The sequence below is a fragment of the Bos javanicus genome, chromosome 7, assembly GCF_032452875.1.
Source record: "Bos javanicus breed banteng chromosome 7, ARS-OSU_banteng_1.0, whole genome shotgun sequence".
Taxonomy (NCBI): domain Eukaryota; kingdom Metazoa; phylum Chordata; class Mammalia; order Artiodactyla; family Bovidae; genus Bos; species Bos javanicus.
Window position 1 is genome coordinate 15,431,783 of NC_083874.1, and position 13,215 is coordinate 15,444,997.

The following is a 13,215-nucleotide window of genomic DNA, read 5'->3' on the forward strand; positions in this document are numbered from 1 at the left end:
CAGGGAACAGTGAGGAGACCTGAGCAGCTGGAGCAGATCAAGCGATGGCTGAAGCAGATCAAGTGATGGGGAAATAGAAGGGAAAGGAAATGTGCCTGGAGGAGTGGGGTGTGGTTGATTCTGCATTGCAAGAAATGAGATGGACGCATGAGAGGGCTGAAGGCAAAGGAGGGAGAGGATCATGTAGCCCCCTACTTCACCGCATAGAGTATCTACTTCCAGGGCTTGCCTTCCCCTGAGCCCCATAGCACAGCTGCCTCCATGGGGCCCAGCAGAGAAGCAAAATTTCAGCACAACGGACAGTAGTCTATGAACAAACCAGTTGGCGCTGTCCATGGTTCTGATGTTAAGCCTGGGCCAAGAAAAGGTCAGGTTGGGGCTGCCGGGCACAAAGAAGTGTCTGGACCCGCTAGGGAGGGTGGAGACTGCAGCCCTGGCCTTGCCCACCCCCACTGCACGGTGGATAATCTTAGGTGGAAAATCCAGATAAAGATATTCCTGCTTACTCAAAAGGCTTCTCCACATGACCCACCGCCTCTTGTCCTCAACTTGATCAAAACTGAGCTCCTTTTTATAATGTAAGTCAGACCATGACCCTCCTGTGTTCAAACGCTCTCTGGGCTCTCCATGGCACTCTGTGTAAGGGCCGAGGTTCTCCCAGTGCCTCCAGTCCTTTGCACTTGCAGGTGCCTCCCCCCTGGAATGCTCTTCCCCCTCATATCTGCATGATTCGCTCCCTCACCTCCTAGGAGCCTTTCCTCAAGTGTTACCTTCTCTGGGAGGCCTGCCCCTACCATCCTGTTTAAAATTGCAAAAACCAAACAATTGTCCCTTCCCTTCCTTTCCCTGTGCAAATCTCTCTCTCTCTCTCTTTTTATGCAGACTTATCATCTGCTCATAGACTATTTAAATTCTTCATTATGCTTGGTGGCCATTATTACCTCCCTCACTAAGATGTCAGTTCCACTGAGACAGAGATGTTGTTGTTTGTTCACTGCTGAGTCTGTGTGCCTCCTAGAACAGGGTCAGGAACAACATACTTGCTCAATAAGTGTTTGCTAAATGAATCAACTTATCACTTGAGGATACCAACAAACGGGGGAGGAGTACAGACTGACCCTGAACTGTCCACCTCACCCTTTGGTTCTGCCTCCTCCAGGGAGCCCCTGTAAGGTAAAGTCCTTCTGTCAGGACATGAATATGGGGTCCCAAGAAGCAAGGGAAAGAAGTAGTGTATGCATGAGAGATACACCTAATGTCTGCATCTCTGCCAGTATATGCATTCAGGAGCACCTATCCTATGTCAGGTGCTGTTCTAGGAGCTGGAGACCTAGCAGTGAAAGAAAGAGGGACTCTACCTCAATTGAGCTGACATTCTAGTGGGGAGAGAGGCAATAAGATAAATACATACGGTTGGAAGTGATAAGTATTTGGAAAGAAAATAAAGGTGAAGAAGCAGTGAAAGAGTGAGGAGGGGTGTGATTTTACACAGGTAGTCAGGAAAAGTGAGTAGAAAATTTGAGTAGAGACCTGAATAGAATGGAAAAAATGAGGGATAGATATGTGGGAGCTGAATGCTCTAGGAAATGGAACAGCAAGTGCAAAGGACTTGAAATGGGGCTGTGTTCAGCATGCTCCGGTGTTTATAACTATGTGGAACTGTGCGATACAGGTGCTTGTTATTTAGAGTGTTGCAAAGCGAGGTGAATCAAGGGAGGAGGTGGTGCATTTAACAGGACAATGTAACAGTGTGCCTCGTGTGTGTGTGTGTGTGGCGGCAAAGGAATTGTTGTATCAGACTGTGTTCTGGTGTACTTGCAAGAGAAAGGGTGTGGGGCATGAATGTGAGAAAGAGTATGTATGGGGTGCTTTGTGTCAGGATATGATTGTGAGCATGTGGGTGGTGGGGATTCTGAAAATGAAATATATGCAGAGATGCCCTGCCTGTGTGTGTGTGTAGGAGTGTGGGGGTGCCTGTCTGTGTGAGTGGGTGTAGGAGTGTGGGGGTGCCTGTCTGTGTGAGTGGGTGTATTGAGCGATGTTGTGAAGCTCTTTTCTGGCCCCAGAGGGAGAGAGAGAGGAAATCTCAGTTCAGCCCTGCCCCTGGGTCTCCTGGCAACAGCACCACTTTGAAGTTACCAGGAGACAGAGTTGCCAGGGCAACAGGGCTGTGAGTGGCAGCTCTGGGGAGAAGTCTGTGTGAAGATATCCAACCAGTGCTCACTTGGCCACTCACCTTGTTCTTCCTTCTCTTCCAGTTTCCAATCTATCCTACCTTTCTTTATTCATTCCTTTAACAAGCCTTTGTTGAGACTTGCAATGCCCTAAGCACTGTCTCGGAGAAGGCAATGGCACCCCACTCCAGTGCTCTTGCCTGGAAAACCCCATGGATGGAGGAGCCTGGTAGGCTGCAGTCCATGGGGTCGCTAAGAGTCGGACACGACTGAGCGACTTCCTTTTCACTTTTCACTTTTCACTTTCATGCATTGGAGAAGGAAATGGCAACCCACTCCAGTGTTCTTGCCTGGAGAATCCCAGGGGCGGGGGAGCCTGGCTGGCTGCCGTCTATGGGGTCGCACAGAGTCGGACACGACTGAAGCGACTTAGCAGCAGCAGCAGCAGCAAGCACTGTCTGGGCGCTGGAGATACTGAAGTGAACTTGACAAAGAAGGTCCTGCTGTGGCTCTCCCTCAGTCTCCCAGCCCCTGCATCTTTGCCTCTTCTCTCTCTCTCTTTTTTGGTTCTATGGTCCTGCCTCTCACTGTACCCTAAGCAGGACTCAAGAAGCCCCCAGGCCAATGAGGAAGCCAGCTGAGACTCTTCTCACAGACCCTCAAAGACACTCCTTTGCTGTCTGACGGATGTTTTCCACATGAATATCCTCAAACTTGCAACCCCAAACACACACACATTTGTGCAAGCATTCAAGTGCAGAGAGAGACAAGCGGATAGCTTTTCCACTTCTACCCTTCATTGTCATTAGGTAACATCAGCAGAAACGCGCGCGCACACACACTTCATAATATTCCTGAGAGACCATGTGCTCCATCTTACAGGTGGGCAGAGCTGGGGCTCAGAGATTTTAAGTAATGTGTCCGTGATTAGGGCCTGTTCCGTCCAACTCTGAACCCTTATATTGTCTGATTAGCTGCTTAGCTCACAATAATAGTATTCGTGGTGCTTCCGCCAGCGGACTCACTTACGAGAGGGCCTTATCACCTTGAAAAGCCTCCATTTGTTGCTCAAACTAGGTTATTCGCCCCCTCACCAGGGGCGGAGCTAGGAAACGTCGATCTAATTTTGAGGAACAGATTTTTGGACTAATGGAGAAGCTAAATGCACTGTAACCAATGAGACCCCGCCCTGGGCGGGATTAAGGGCAGGCACCGGCCGCTGATTGAACAGAAGTACGCGGCAAATGGCGGAGACGCTGAGGCGAGCGCTAAACTTGGGCATCGCGGCGGGCCCCGGGAAGAACACAGCTGAAGCCGAACCGCCTTTGCTGCTGCTCGGCGGTCCAGGCTCTGGGAAGACAGCGCTGCTATTCGCGGCGGCCCTGGAGGCGGCAGGGGAAGGCCGAGGCCCGGTCCTCTTCCTGACCCGGAGGCCTCTTCAAAGTCTGCCCCGCAGGACTGGATCAGCGCTCGAACCACTGCGATTACAAGTAGGGAGGGGTGGGCCCAGAGGCGGACCAGCCCGTAGAGGGGCGAATGGGGGGTTGACTGACAGGCGGAGACAGACCAATGGCGGAGACGAAGCAAACATTGTGGGAAGGAATATGGACGAGTCGGGGATACGAAGCCTTGTTTAGATTGAATGAGAAACCACCCAATGAAGGGGCAGAATCCACAAATTTGCTTCCCAATGGGTGGAGTCAGGGGCGGAGCTAAACAGGAGTCCGTGGTGGAGTTGGACGCTATGGGCAGGTTTTCCGTGGAAAGATTGCCCTAGAGATTTGGCAGAAAGGCGTACCTTGTTCTTAATAATACCGGGCAGTGACGAGTGCAGGATAAGAAAAAAACGAGGGTGAGGGGTTGGTGAACAGAAGAATATTCGATCCCTCTGAGCTGCTTCACGCTGGAACCAGAGGTCTAGTGGGTGAGAGCCTCGTCCAGGGGAGTATGCAAGGAAGCAGGGCTGCTCTCACTGGAAGCTCGGCTTCCTATGCTGAATCTGGCCCTTTCCTTTTTCCCTTTCTAGAAGATCCGCTTCCAGTACCCACCCTCAACCCGTGAGCTCCTCCGGTTTCTGTGCTCTGCCCATGAGGCCCGTGGACCAGCCCCCTCACTCTTGCTGCTTGATGGCCTGGAGGAGTACCTAGTAGAAGACCCTGGGTCCCAGGAAGCCGCCTACCTGGCTGCCCTGCTTCTGGACACAGCTGTCCACTTCAGCCACCGGGTTGGGCCTGGCCGGGGCTGTGGGCTCATTGTGGCCCTCCAGACCCAGGAGGAAGGAGGAGACAGTGGAAATGCTCTGCAGCTGGCACTCCTTCAGAGGTATTTCCCTGCCCAGTGCTGGCTGCAGCCGGATGCAGCAGGCCCAGGACAGTGCTGCCTCCGAGCCTCCCTGGAGCCAGGTGGGCTGGGCCCCAGGGAAGAATGGTGGGTGATTTTTCAACCAGATGGAGAGATGACAATCACCCGATGGCCCACCCAGGCGGTTGACACCAGCTCGCACAAAGATTCAAGCTCTGGAGGCCAACCGTGAGCTTTGGAGTGTGACAACTTCTCCATGCCTGTTTCCCTGTCTGGAACACCTACCTCAGTTCAGTTCAGTTCAGTCACTCAGTCGTGTCCAACTCTTTGCGACCCCATGAACCACAGTACACCAGGCCTCCTTGTTCATTACCAACTCCCAGAGTTTACCCAAGACAGATGCAAATTCAAAGATCTTAAGATTGTAAAGTGCTTTTTCTCTCGTAAATATACCATTATCCTGTATATATTGTGCCCAGCCAATATACTGTTTAATTTTTCTGTTTTGAATTTTATAAAGAAGAATTTCATGATAAATGTAATCTGAAACTTCCCTCTCAACACTGGTACTAAGATTTGGCCACATTTTCATTCATTCCTTTTTCCATACTGCATGTAATTCCATGAGTGACTATACCCTAAATTAGGTATGATCAGATTGACTTATTTACTACTATTAACACTCGTACACATATCCTGGTCCATGTGTGTGAGGGTTTTTAGGGTACATATCTAAAAGTGGAATTGCTGGAATAGAAGGTATGCTTTCCTAGGTTATGTCAAACTTTTAAAAAGCAGTTAAGCCGAAAACTTCCAATGAGCCGCTTGATTGACCTTTGGTGTCATCAGAGTGCTTTCTTAGAACCAGATTTGGAATAAAGCCTTAGGAATTAATGTTAGTATTATTAGCGGCAGAGACTAGCTAGCTGCTCATTAAACAGCTCTCCTCGCTTGGGTGCACAGCTGAACTACATTTCCCAGCTGTCCATGGTTCTTACGGAAGTCACATGCCCATTTCTAGCCAGCAGAATTTGTGAAGAGGTGGCGCCCACCTCCAGGCTACATCCCTAAAGTGGCCCACAAAAATCTTCTGCTGTCTCTCTCTTGTGGGCTGGAAGGATGCAGAGGGTCCATCTGAAGACCCGAGAGTACCCCTAGGAGATGGTTAAGCTACAGCCTGGGTTTCTGACTCATCCCAGGGATAAGCTAACCATCTATTTGAATTGTATGAGAGAAAGTGCTTCCCTGGTGACTCAGCTGGTAAAGAATCTGCCTGCAATGTAGGAGGCCTGGGTTCAATCCCTTGGTCGAGAAGACCCCCTAGAGAAGGGAATGGGTTGTTGTTAGGGCAGCTAGCATAACTTATACTGACCAATTCATTCTGTTATTATTATTCAGATTGCCAGGTCAGAATTTTAGACTTAACTCCAGACTTTTTGCTGCTTTTCCTATGGACTGGGCCCAGGGAAAAGATGGGGCTTACAGGTATTTATAGAAGTCACGACAGGAAACTTGTATATATTTATATATAAAGTATATATATATTTTTATATTTATCTATCTACACACAAAAAACTGTACATTTAAAAATACTGCAAGGCTGTGACTTTCTGAGCAGGATGAATTGAGCAGAAAGCCAAGGTCAGCAGGCCTCACTGACCCTGCTGGATAAACTTTGGGCCTTGAGTAGCAGTGGGGTCATTCTGGGTCTCTGTGCCTCTGAGGGCTGGAGTCCTAGGAGCAGGCCACGTAGCTTGGGGGTGAAGGCTTGGGGGCTGGGATGAGGCTGTTCTCATAAGGGTTGGAGTAGGGACCATTGGATGAACCCCCCTGGGCTTCCTGGGAACCCCCTGAGCTATAGTCAGTTGAGATGCCAGAGTCGGACACCACGAGGTACAGGTACTTTAGGTGGGGTGGGGTGGGGAGCAGCTCAGGGGGCAGTGCCCTTGGGCGCAAGAGCTTGGAGCTGGGGTCAAGAATGGTGTACTCAAAGCTAGTAGCAGAGGCCCCCTCCGGCCCAGGCTTCAGGGCCAAAGCGGATGTGCAGGAGGACGCTTCTGAGGCTTCATCCATGGTCACTATGTCCATATCGCCACCAGGCTGCAGGAGATCCTCGCTCGGTGGACTCCGGGGCAGCAACCACTTGTCCAGTACCAGGTAGCTGTCTTGGGCATGCTCGCTGCCCACTGGCTCCAGGAGGGGCCCCCCGTCATCTGCCCCAGGTTCCACTGCCTGTGTCACCCCCCAGCAGCACTCAGAGAGGACTTCCAGGGGGGCAGGTGGGTCCTCTGGGAGGGGGGTGCTGGGGCTCCACCACAGACACCCGTCAGTCTGGTACAGCCACAGCTGGGGAAACAGCACCAGCTTGCTCAGACACTTGGAGTTCGGCCACAGGAGCAGGGAAGCCCCAGGCCTGGAAGGAACAACCAGGCCGCCTACCTGGAAATTACCCTTGTGGGTTGTGAAGAGGCCTTCAAACTCGCTCTCAGGGCTTGGGATGCCAGGCCAGATCTTCTGCTTCAGAGTCCTGGTGAAACCAAAACAAACAGATACCTGGGCATGTGTCACTGAACATTCACCAACACCCCCTCGGCACCATCCATGGGGCAAAGCTACTCCTAGTCCCTTGTGGTCATGTTGAAGGCAGAGGAGTGCATGGGACTGAGGAACAGGGGTTCTGCCAAAGCATCTGCAAGGCCCTATAGAAGGGCAATGGGAACAGGGTTTTGAAGGATACACAGGAGTTCAATATACACTGCCTTATGGTCCCTCTAAAACCCACCCAGGCTTGTCTGAAGGTCCATTATGCTACTTTCCTTCTCACTCTTCCATGGTTCTCCAGTGCATTCAGGATAAAGTCCAAACTCCTACAGAAGACCCTACATGATCTAATTCCTGTTACCTCCCTCATCTCCCTCCCCCCCGCCCCCCACCACCTTACACACTCTGCTCTAGGGAAACAGCTTTTCTTGCAGCTGCTTCAATGTTCCAAGCTCATTCCCATCTCAGGACCTTTGCACTTGCTGTTTTTCGCTCCCTGCTTTTCACATGGCTGCCTGTTTCCCAGGATTCAGGTTTCTGCTCTGATGTCACCTCCTCTCACCTATCTATTCTGTCCGTCCTGTCCCCATGGGCATGCATGCTAAGTCGCTTCAGTCATGTCTGACTCTGTGACCTTACAGCCTGTAGCCCACCAGGCTCCTCTGTCCATGGGATTCTCCAGGCAAGAATACTGGAGTGGATTGCCATGCACTCTTCCAGGGGATCAGCCCAAGCCAGGGATCAAACCTGAGACTCTTATGTCTCCTGCACTGGCAGGGGAATTCCTTACCACTAGTGCCACCTGGGAAGCCCGATATTTCTGCTATCTCTCATCACAATTTATAATCAAATATCTGTTGGTTCCCTTATTTGTTGTGTGACTTAGCTATGAGATCCACAAGAGTAGAGACACATCTGGTTTGTTCTGCTCTTTCTTCCCAGTGCCTAGCACATAGCTGGCACTCAGTATTTCCCAATCAAGTAAACAAACAAGGTTTTGAAAGAACTAGGAGATTGCTTGGCAGGCATGGCAAGAAGGACATTCCTGGCAGAAGGAACAGTGTATCCCAAGGCTTGGGGGTGTGAAAAAACACATAGTTTGTACTCGGGTCACAAAAACTGAATTACAAAAACCTCAGGATGGCTGGTCATGTCATAAAACACCTAAGGACCTTGACAACAGGTGGGAGGCATTCGGGGCTAAGTCGTTTCATGAAGCCCATTTGGTTGGCTTTACAGAAGTTAATGAAACTGGGAAAAAAGTATTCACAAAGAAGGGCTTCCCCGGTGGCTCAGTGGTAAAGAATCCGCCTAAAAGGCAGGAGATGCAGCTTCCATCCGTGGGTCGGAACAATCCAGGAGGAGGGCATGGCCACCCACTCCAGTATTCTTGCATGGAGAATCCCACGGACAGAGGAGCCTGGCGGGCTACAGTCCATGGAGTCACAAAGAGTCAGACACGACTGAAATGACTTAGCATAGCACGCACGCACATTCACAAGGGAATCCAAGAAGGAGCAGACACTGAGGTAGGAGGAAAACCCAAAAAGTATGCCCCAGAGCAGAGAATTTTAAGTAAGAATCTGAGTGTGACCTGGCTTGCATCCTGACCCTGCCACCGACTCTTCATTGTGTAACCCTGGGCAAGTGCCTGCCCGTCTCTGAGCCTAGGTTTTCACAGGGAAAGGGGAAAGTTAGTGGAGGGGAGTCTGAGCCAGATGCCGAGTGGGGCGCTCACCGGCGGTGGGAGAGCAGGGCCAGCACGGCCAGCAGCAGCAGAATGAGCACGAGGACGAGGCAGAGCGTCAGGATGAGGGGGTCCAAGTCTGGGGGAGCAGGGAAGAGGTCAGGGCGGTGAGCTTGGCCCCCATGCTCCGCCCAGCCCCTCCTACCTCCCTTGCCTGGGGCCTCACCACTAGCCGTCAGCAGTGACGCAGGCTCGGACCAGGCGCTCCAGAAGCCACCGAAGCTGGGCTCGGCCATACGCGCGCGTACCATGAAGGTGTAGCGCGTTCCGCCCCGCAGGTTGCTCAGCAAGCACTCGGTGCGGCCGTCGAGGATCTCCACCTGTAGGCGGGGCCCGGGTGAGGGGTGTGGCCAATAGAGGCAGGGTGGGCAAAGGAGGGCATGTGGGGGTGGACTCTGAGGGATCCAGCCAATCAGAAAAAGGAAGAACAGAAACCAAGCATGGGAAGGCGGGAACGAAAGTAGGAGGCGGGGCCCAGGAAGGCTTGGGGCCAATCAGGATGGGGCCCTGGGTAGAAACGGGCGCACTTCGGCTATTTAACAGCTGGGCCTGCGAACAGACAGGGCGGGCACTGGAGCTGTCTAGGGTTCCAGGCAAGAGTTAAGAAAGGTTGAGTCCAGGTGGGCTGGGAAAAGGGGATCATTGGGAAAAGGGACAAGTCAGTGGACGTGGAGATGTCTTGGGCAGGGCGTGGAAGGGACGAGGCCAAGGGGGCGGGGCCCTAGTGACAGTCAGGGTGAGACTTAGAGGGCCTGTCCAGTCTGGAGCCCTCTGGGGCTAGGTCATAGGGACGGGCCTCACCCTCTGTGCGCTCCCTGCGGCGTTCTCTGCCGAGATATTCACCTCATAGCGGATAAGGCTCGCCATGGGTGCCCCAGGCGGCGGGAGCCAGCGCAGTACCACGTGGCCGCCCTCGTCGGCCCGCCGAGCTACAAGCCTGGCGGGAGGGTCTAGGAGCACTGCGGAGAGGGGTTTCCTTAGGTGGGCGGAAACTGGGACTCCCTCCCGACCAATCCCCTGTTCCCAGCGCACTTACCCACTTCGTTGACGTGAATGGTACGGCGGTAGCGTGAAGCGCCCGAGGCCGCAGTGACGTGCAGCTCTAGGGGCACGAAGCTCGACGTGTCGGCTGTAGGCAGCGAGCACCAGAAACGCACCAAGCCGCGGGCGGTGGGTGCCTGATGCAGGCGGCATGGCTTCCACGGCTCACCCCTGTTCAACCAGGAACCAGCGAGGGTAGGGGGATCAAGTTTGGAGGTTTCGCGAGGACCGAGGGCGCGTTTCTGGACACCACCACCAGGGGGCGTCCCAGCCCCGACGTACGCGACGCCTTAAGTCCTGCTTTGGAGCGGTATTGTTCCTGCCCTGAAGTTTGCGGTTACCCTCCAGCAGTGATCACGGGAGTGCTCCAGCCCCGACCACTAGGGTGCATGTCAGCCCTGACTCCGTGGGCTTCCCACAACTGCCCACCAGCAGAGATGCAGCCGGTCCCTGGCACCAGGAAACATCCCAAGATGCGAGCTCCTGGGAGGTCTGCCCGGCCCGCCCGCCCCCTGCACCTGTGGGGCGATCCACCTGACCCCGCCTCTTCCAACTCACTCGAGCTGATAAGAGAAGCTGTAGTTGTCCGGGCCGACTCCGGCGGTGGCCGCTTCCTCCCAGAAACACACCAAATCCTCCAAGCGCTCGGTGAAGCACAGAAACTCATCAGGCTCGCGGGCTGTCAGCAGGGCCGCTGAGGATGGGGGTCAGGGGAGGGGGTCAAGGGACCCGAGTCCCTTTCTCGAGCCACAGCATCCTTCCCTCCCTCCTGCCGCCTGTGCGGACCGATAAGAAAAAAAGCCCCGCCCCCGTTCTTCCAGCGGGGCCCTTCGAGGGGTCCGCCGAAGTAGTGCCCCCCAAACTTCCAAGCGTAGGTTGCGTGTCTTATTGTCTCCCTCCAACACACACGCCGCCCACCCGCGACCGGCTTTGTTGAACGCAGCATTCAAGGCCTCCGCCTCCCGCTGCCGGCCCCGCCCCAACCTAGGGACTTAAGTGCGGCTGAGTGTGTGTGCAGGAGGCGGGTCCCCTATCAGCCCCGGCAGGCTCCCGGCGGCCCGATAGCGCCAACCGTGCCCCCCGTTCCCCTCCCTCAACCCAGCGGACCCAGGGATCTGGCGCCCGCATGCCAACCGTGTTTACAGTCGCCTGCGGCTCGGCCCCTCTGACTCGGACTCGGGTTTTACCCTCCCTCCCCGCTTGAAGGGTCGGTTAGATCCCCTTAGCTCAGGGACTCTAGAATATAGGACTCTAGACTACAGCACTACCCCTGCCCCATTTAGCGTTTAGCACGCCCCAAGTTCGTTGTAGAGATAAAGCAGGACTCTTATGCCCCCTTTCTAGCTTCTCCCCCAGAACCCAGTCTGGGGATATAGACCCCAGCGTGCCATATGAGATCCCGGTCTAGGGGTTCAGACACCACCTTGGGCTCCAGGTCACAGACTCAGAATGAGAACCTGGGTGACCCCAAGGGTCCGGGCAGGAAGTTCGGGCCCCCATATTGCCCTCCAAGATCCAGTGCTGGGGTCTACACTCAACTCCACCCTTACCTTTGTTTTCAAACTTGGGGTCCGTTGGATTGGGTGGGGGAGCCCAGGCTGCCCCAGCGAGCAAGAGGCAGAGGAAGCCAATTCCAGCCCGGAGGGGTGCCGGGAGATGATACATAATGTAGCCCCAGCCGGGGGCCCAGGGCTCCTGCCTACTCCCCCCGCCCCACGTCTTCCGCCCCTGGCACAGGCCACAGCTGGGTCAGCAGCTGCCTCCGCCGGACACAGCTGACCAGGCCTTCCCGGCCAGGCGCCTCCAAGTGGCAGCTCCCCCGAGGGGGCGGGACCAGCAGGCAGCCCGAGCTGAGATAAGAGGGAGGCAGCCGCCCTGTGGGGCCAGGCTACAGAGAGCAGGGGCCCTGGGCTCCGCACCCCCTTGTGGGTGGAGGGAAGGAACTGCTCTGCTTTCTGCCTCAGACACTTTCTTGCTGTGCGACCCTGGACGGGTTACTTACTTTATCTGAGCTTCAGCCTTTTAATCTATAAAATCCGACTTGGCACATAGCAAGCATTCAAAAAACGTAAACTGCAACTACTGATAGTATCGTAGTAATCAACATCTCTTCCCAGTCTGGGTAGGAATATAATAAGCCTAATAGCCGTTGAATGTTTGCACAATGTTGGGAAGTACTGCCAGATAGTAAGTATGAAAGAGCCTGCGTTTGTAAAAATTACATGTATTCTAGAATGCGAGATTTTATTTGTGATTTTGGGGCATTTTCTGCTTACATTTTGTATACTCTTGGGATTTTATTTTACAAGGAACGTGCAGTTCTTTCAATAATCTGTATAGAACACATCATAAAAGCTGTTCTCTTGGGCTGAGCTTCAACTGGGGTAAACACCCTCCGCCCCAAAGAGATGCATGCCTTGGGAAGCAGGGGATACCTACCTTATTGCGTCAGCCAGCCCCAGATTAGCCAATTAGAGAGCTCCATTCCCCGGAGCACAGTAATTGGTTCAGGGGTGGCATGTGACCCAAGGGGATCCAATGAGCTTCCATTCTGGGATTTTCCCTGGAGTAGCTAGGAAAGGAGGTGCCGCTTTCTATTTGATGACGAGGTAGGCAGATGGAGCAGCCAGAGACATCTTTGTCATTAGGAGGAAAAAAATTGGCTGATGGTGAAGCTAAGGTGGACTTCTGCACTGTCTGTTCCCTCCACTTGCAAGGTTCTTCCTCTAAATGTACATGCAGCTCACTTTCAGTTTACTCAGGATTCTAACTAAATGTCACTTCCTCAGTGAAGTCCTCCTGGATCACCCTGTTTAAAATAGCAACCCTCTCACCGCCCCCCTCTCACCGCCCCCCGCCTCACCCCACGCACACATCAGTCCTTAAATGGTTTGGTAGTAATAGCAGCAGCAGCATTTTGCATTTCCTGTACTTTTTGTATAAATATGTAATATGTATTTGATGTTTTATTATTGATTCACCACCTTCATTAGTCTGTTTTGTTCATTTCTATATCCCCAGCACCTACAACAGAGCCTGGCATATAATAGGAGGTCAGGGAATATTTGTGGAGTAAAAGATGAGCGAAAAACCAAGCTGAGAGGTGTAGGGAGACAGCTGACCTTGTGTTAGCCACTGGAGAGAGCTATTCCTGAGTACTCCTGCACCTTTCTTTTTTTTTTTTTAACCTCCTGCACTTTTAAAAACAGAAGTGGAGGGATTCCCTGGCTGTCCAGTGGTTAGGACTCTGTGCTTCTGCAGGGGGCGTGGATTTGATCTCTAGTTATTTAACTTATATGCAGAGTACATCATGAGAAACTCTGGGCTGGAAGAAGCACAAGCTGGAATCAAGATTGCCGGGAGAGGTATCAATAACCTCAGATATGCAGATGACACCACCCTTATGGCAGA

General features: G+C 53.1%; 2 protein-coding genes across 3 annotated transcripts; one reads left to right on the top strand and one right to left on the bottom strand.

Annotated features, from left to right (window-relative positions):
• Nucleotides 1-3,376: 3,376 nt before the first annotated feature.
• Nucleotides 3,377-4,940, top strand: SWSAP1 (SWIM-type zinc finger 7 associated protein 1). The gene is made up of 2 exons (XM_061422249.1): nucleotides 3,377-3,664; nucleotides 4,201-4,940. Exons 1-2 carry the CDS (start codon nucleotides 3,419-3,421, stop codon nucleotides 4,705-4,707), a joined length of 753 nt encoding a protein of 250 aa, XP_061278233.1. The 5' UTR covers nucleotides 3,377-3,418; the 3' UTR covers nucleotides 4,708-4,940.
• A 1,054-nt stretch (nucleotides 4,941-5,994) lies between these two features.
• EPOR (erythropoietin receptor) lies at nucleotides 5,995-11,612 on the bottom strand. 2 transcript variants are annotated; one of them, XM_061422241.1, is made up of 8 exons: nucleotides 11,355-11,612; nucleotides 10,363-10,498; nucleotides 9,800-9,975; nucleotides 9,607-9,722; nucleotides 8,930-9,083; nucleotides 8,755-8,842; nucleotides 6,915-7,002; nucleotides 5,995-6,821 (listed from the first exon to the last, which is right to left on the bottom strand). In XM_061422241.1, exons 1-8 carry the CDS (start codon nucleotides 11,467-11,469, stop codon nucleotides 6,210-6,212), a joined length of 1,485 nt encoding a protein of 494 aa, XP_061278225.1. In that variant the 5' UTR covers nucleotides 11,470-11,612; the 3' UTR covers nucleotides 5,995-6,209. The 2 variants fall into 2 exon arrangements, with proteins under 2 accessions (XP_061278225.1, XP_061278224.1); XM_061422240.1 differs by having other exon boundaries at nucleotides 9,565-9,722.
• Nucleotides 11,613-13,215: the final 1,603 nt, after the last annotated feature.

Coding starts and splice junctions, on each gene's coding strand:
- SWSAP1 (XM_061422249.1), top strand. CDS start 3,419: ATGGCGGAGACGCTGAGGCGAGCGCTAAACTTGGGCATCGCGGCGGGC. Junction 3,665..4,200: donor TCGAACCACTGCGATTACAA/GTAGGGAGGGGT, acceptor TTCCCTTTCTAG/AAGATCCGCTTCCAGTACCC.
- EPOR (XM_061422240.1), bottom strand. CDS start 11,469: ATGTATCATCTCCCGGCACCCCTCCGGGCTGGAATTGGCTTCCTCTGC. Junction 8,843..8,929: donor GTCACTGCTGACGGCTAGTG/GTGAGGCCCCAG, acceptor CTGCTCCCCCAG/ACTTGGACCCCCTCATCCTG. Junction 6,822..6,914: donor CCCACAAGGGTAATTTCCAG/GTAGGCGGCCTG, acceptor CTGTTTCCCCAG/CTGTGGCTGTACCAGACTGA.